Source organism: Alligator sinensis, unplaced genomic scaffold, assembly GCF_000455745.1.
Source record: "Alligator sinensis unplaced genomic scaffold, ASM45574v1 scaffold216_1, whole genome shotgun sequence".
Taxonomy (NCBI): domain Eukaryota; kingdom Metazoa; phylum Chordata; order Crocodylia; family Alligatoridae; genus Alligator; species Alligator sinensis.
Window position 1 is genome coordinate 2,825,635 of NW_005841868.1, and position 5,095 is coordinate 2,830,729.

Here is a 5,095-nt window from a genome sequence, read left to right on the forward strand (position 1 = left end):
ACCCCCGCCCCGCCGGTCTGTCGCGGCCCGGGCACAGCTGTCTTGTCTCCCCCCGAGCAGGCGTCCGCCAAGATGCTCCCGGCCTTCCCCACCCCCGATTGCGCCTCGGACGTGGAGCCGGACACGAGGGAGATGGTGCGAGCCCAGAACCGGAAGAAGAAGAAGTCGGGGGGCTTCCAGTCCATGGGTGAGCGGCCCCGAGGCGGGCAGGCAGCGGTTGCCCTGGGGTGGAGCAGGCCGTGGGTGCCTCGTGGAGGAGCCGGTAGTACCAGCCTGATTCAGGCCTGTGCCTTGTTGGCCTCTGGACTGACGTGGAGCCGGACACGAGGGAGATGGTGCGAGCCCAGAACCGGAAGAAGAAGAAGTCGGGGGGCTTCCAGTCCATGGGTGAGCGGCCCCGAGGCGGGCAGGCAGCGGTTGCCCTGGGGTGGAGCAGGCCGTGGGTGCCTCGTGGAGGAGCCGGTAGTACCAGCCTGATTCAGGCCTGTGCCTTGTTGGCCTCTGGACTGTTGTTTTTTATAGGGCTGCATTATGGCATTTTTTGTTAAGAGAGCGGGCAGGCCCATAGCAGGGCACAGTTCAAGCCTCCAGCATTGCCCGGCTCCGCAGACCCATGAGTTCTGGTTCAGAGAAACTTCCATAGTCCCTGCATCCACCTGAGTCCAAACCATGTTCATGAGCTTTTATGTACAATTATTGGGCCTAGATGCCTCTTGTCGGTAGGAGCCAGGGTCACCATCTAGTCACAGGACTCCAGGCACTGGAGCTTGAAGAAAGAAGCCCAAGTATTACAGGGCTTGCACTGAAGTCACAGGAGCTGTCTGTACTGTGCTCTTGGTCTGCAGTGGGCACTTGCTTATAGAATCATAGAAGTAGGGTCGGAAGGGACCTTGCAGATCTTCAGGTCTGACCCCCTGCCTGGGCAGGAAGAAAACTGGGCTCAAATGACCCCAGCCAGGTAGGCATCGAGCTGCTTCTTAAAGCCCCCCAGGGTAGGAGCCAGCACCACTTCCCTTGGAAGTTGGATCCAGATCCTAGCCACCCTGACTGTGAAGTAGTTCTTATGGATGTCTAATCTAAACCTACTCTCCAACAACTTGTGGCCGTTATTCCTTGTTATCCTGGGGGGCGCGAGGGGAAACAGTCTCCCCCAAACCCTTCTGGTCTCCCCTAGTGAGTTTATAGGAGGTCACCAGGTCCCCCCTCAGCCTTCTCTTGTGAAGGCTGAACAGGTTCAGGTCCCGTAGCCTCTCATTGTAGGGCCTGCCTTTCAGTCCCCGGATCATGCGCGTGGCCCTCCTCTGGACCCTCTCAATGTTGTCCACATCCCTCTTGAAGTGGGGTGCCCAGAACTGGACACAGTACTCCAGCTGTGGCCTGACCAGTGTTGTGTAGAGGGGGAGGATCCCCTCCTTGGACCTACCTGAGATGCATCTATGGATGCACGATAAGGTCCGGTTAGCCCTGCCGACCGTGACCTTGTGTTGTTGGCCCATGTTCATCTTGGAGTCAACAATGACTCCAAGATCCCTTTCTGCCTCCGTGCTCTCAAGAAGGGAGTTTCCCATCTTATAAGTGTGCTGCCGGTTACTACTGGCTAAGTGCAGCACCCTGCACTTGTCCGTATTGAAATGCATCCTGTTTTTGTTAGCCCACCCCTGCAACCTATCCAGGTCTTTCTGCAGTCTCTCCCTCCCTGCTAACGTGCCCACCTCTCCCCATATTTTGGTATCATCAGCAAATTTGAACAGGTTGCTTTTCACCCTGTCGTCCAAATCGCTGATAAAGAAATTGAACAGTGCTTACACGATCATATTTGTCTTCTAGGCTTAAGCTATCCTGTATTCAAAGGTATCATGAAAAAGGGATACAACGTGCCAACACCCATCCAGAGAAAGGTGAGTGACAGGTTCTCAGATATACGGTATGTTCACTGGCTTCCTTAGGTTGCCTCCACAGACTTGTCCAACGTCGCAGGTGGAGCAGGTTCCCCAGCACATCTGGAATGGATTCCATAGGGTGAATCAACGGTGTTTCTTGGTTTTATCCTGCAGAGCATCCCAGTGATATTAGACGGGAAAGACGTGGTGGCGATGGCCCGGACGGGCAGCGGGAAGACAGCTTGTTTCCTTATCCCGATGTTTGAGAAGCTGAAGGCACATAGCGCGCAGACAGGAGCACGTGCCCTCATCCTCTCACCAACTCGCGAGCTCGCCTTACAGACCATGAAGTTCACAAAGGAGGTATGGTCCAGGAAAAGCAGCCCCTGCTGAGATGGGGGCTAGAATAGCTAGGAGCCCTCGCTGTCAGGGCTTGAGCACTTGTAGTAATACAGGGAGGCAATGCGCTGCAGCCATGGGCAAGGGAGGGCTTCTTGCATGACACTTAACCTCATTGCCATGGGATATCATTGAAGCCAAGAGCATAAGAAGATTGTATAAGTAGAGTAAGAATGTTCACAGATACCGTAGTGAGGTTGCCCTCATCCTTTTGCTTTACCTGTGGGTAATTAAGGTATTCTTGGTGTTTTGGTGTTTTGCCTGCCCTTTGTATGAAAAGGTTGTTCTCAGTGTCTTTAAAAACAGTCAGGCAAATGCTTGTCTAGGATCGTTAGACAAGGATGAGCCTGTCTGGAGCAGGGGATTGGACTAGCTGACCTCATCATCAGGTCCCTTCTAGCCCTACTTCTCTTTCAGTTGTATGGGCATGTAAGAACCTGAATAAGGCAGAACTAGATTTAAAAGAAAGAAAGAAAGAGGGAGCCACTTTTATGAGCAGGGTGTTGGGCAACTATTTGAGATTAAGAGGGAATTTTTCCTTGTAGGCCAGATATTCTGTAATTGTCCACTCTCTGACCCCCTTGCAACATCCCTTTTGAAACATTGGGTGCTGGCTGCTTTCAGAGTTCACTCACTTAACAAGGATTCCAAAGGCCCATCTTTCCTTAGCCTTCCTGGTTAAGCAGGGCTTGGCTGCTGCTGCCACTTCTCTTGAGCACTTCCTGGAGTTGCTGTGTGGGCATCCCATGAGTGACAGGGAGTGTACTTGACCTCTCTGGCAGCCAGGGTTAAAGCCAGACCAGCCAGTGCTCAGAGAGCGAGCAGATGGATATAAGAGTAAGAGGAACAAGACCAGAGGGAGAATGTAGGCAGCTTGATTGTAGTTACAGTCAAGCCCCCTGCACCCTGGGGACCTCAGCAGTTGAAGATGTTTCATGGACTTGGAGAGGAGTAGGAGCAATAGGTGGTTTGATATCAGACTGCGCTTTAACTCTCTTTTGCTTCTTATCCTGCAGCTGGGCAAATTCACAGGCCTGAAGACTGTGCTGATTCTGGGAGGAGACAAGTAAGCCCATCACACTGCAACCAAACTAACAGCCCTGGTGAAACTGCCTCAACCCAGGCACTGGTGGGGCCAAGAGATGCCTGCAAACACTTAACCTAATGTTTCTGCTAAGACTCACCCAAACTAGTAGAAACTTGTAAAAAGTTGGGCCTGGCTCAATTCTAGCAATGCATTGACCTGGGCTAAGGGTACAGTGTATCTAGAGAACTAGCAGCTGGCTCTGGACTGGCATCTGATATCCCCTGCATGTAGGATGAACTTCCCTCCAGCCTTGATCTTATTTACATGTGTACAAACACACAGGGTGAGAGCCCCTGCAGGCTACGTCAGGGGGAGTATTCTGCTGGGCAAAGTGTCACTCGCTGCTGAGCTTGTTCCTTCCAAGTGATCCCTGAAAGTCTGACTCCAGGCTTGCAGCAACCTGTCCTTAACCAGTACCATATAACTGAGGATGTGAGGCTCCATGCAGTATGGTACACAGCCTCCAAGTGATGCTCAGCCGGGTGCCCCTTTCTTGCCCCAGCGCAGAGTCCTGGAGCCATGGGTGCTGTGGTGCATTCTGCTGGCCATTATTATCCACCCCTTTCTCCCTGCAGGATGGAAGAGCAGTTTGCAGCTCTACATGAGAATCCTGACATGTAAGTTGGAGCAACAAGGGTGGGTACTGTGTTCTCTAGATGTGCGGGCAGGAAAGGGTAGCACAGGCTGGCATTGAACTCTGACTGGGACTTTTCCCAGTTTGGGAGTGCTGAGCTCTGAGAAACATGTCTGCCACCCACATGCACTCCTGTGACCTCCCTTGCTACTGCATCTTCCTCAGGAACTTACCTGGAGTGAGTGAGGCACAAAGGGAGACTCAGCTTGAGCTGTTGCCATGTGTCCACCTGTTCAGGGCTCTTCCCAGAAGTGTGGCCTTGACCTTGGCCCCTGAGAGTCCCAGTTACAGACTCTGAGCCTGTTATGCAAGGTGCACAGCAGGGTCCAAGAGTCGGTGCGTCCTGGGCATGACTGCACTCACCCTGGTGTGGGCAGAGATGCCCAGTGGAAGCCAGAGGAGTTATGCACTCACTTTACAGGCCATCTGTCAGAGCTGCCCACTAGGCCTGTGCAAAGCAGATAGTATTTGATTCGGGGGACAGTGATTCGATTCGTTGATTCGAATCACTACCCCGAATTGATTCAACCGAATCACCCAGGCCCTTCCCCCGCCCACTCTCCCAGCCCCAGCAATGTCTGCCCTGGCTGCCCCCTAGTTTCCAGCACTTTGCGGGGGGGGAAAAAAAAGCCCTGACTCAGCAGGTGCTGCTGGGTGGGGGGGCGATTCCCACTGCCCCACGCTGAATGGGGGGCTCTGCACAAGCCCCCCAACCCCGCCCCCCACAGCTGCTCCACCCACTGCAGTTCTGGCCCTTTAAGAAAAAAAACAAACTGAGCCCCCCCCATACCTTCCTGCTGGTGGGGGGAGGAGGATCCCCACTGCCCCACACCAGGTGGGAGGCTCTGCAGGAGACCCCTGAGGCCGCTGCAGGAGTGGTGAGTCCTGGGGCTTTACTTGGGGGAGGTTCTTCTTAAAGGGCCAGAGCTGGCTTGGGTGGGGCAGCTGTGGGGGGCTGGGGGAGCAAGGGTTGGGGTCAGGGGGGTCATGGCAAAGCCTCCCATGCAGTGGGGGGCATCAGGGATCGCCACCCCTGCCCAGCAGCACCTGGTGAGTAAGAGCATTTTTTTTTTTTTTTTTTTTTAGGCACGGGGC

General features: G+C 54.0%; 1 protein-coding gene across 1 annotated transcript in view; it reads left to right on the forward strand.

Annotated features, from left to right (window-relative positions):
* Positions 1-45: 45 nt before the first annotated feature.
* The window catches only part of DDX54 (DEAD-box helicase 54), a 15,257-nt gene continuing 10,207 nt past the window's right edge, over positions 46-5,095 (forward strand). Inside the window, exons 1-6 of the mRNA XM_006016800.3 lie at positions 46-135; positions 336-387; positions 1,828-1,898; positions 2,055-2,243; positions 3,296-3,345; positions 3,942-3,983. Of these exons, the coding sequence (XP_006016862.1) occupies positions 73-135; positions 336-387; positions 1,828-1,898; positions 2,055-2,243; positions 3,296-3,345; positions 3,942-3,983 (467 nt within the window). The 5' untranslated portion in view covers positions 46-72. The remainder of the gene's footprint in view (positions 136-335; positions 388-1,827; positions 1,899-2,054; positions 2,244-3,295; positions 3,346-3,941; positions 3,984-5,095) is intronic.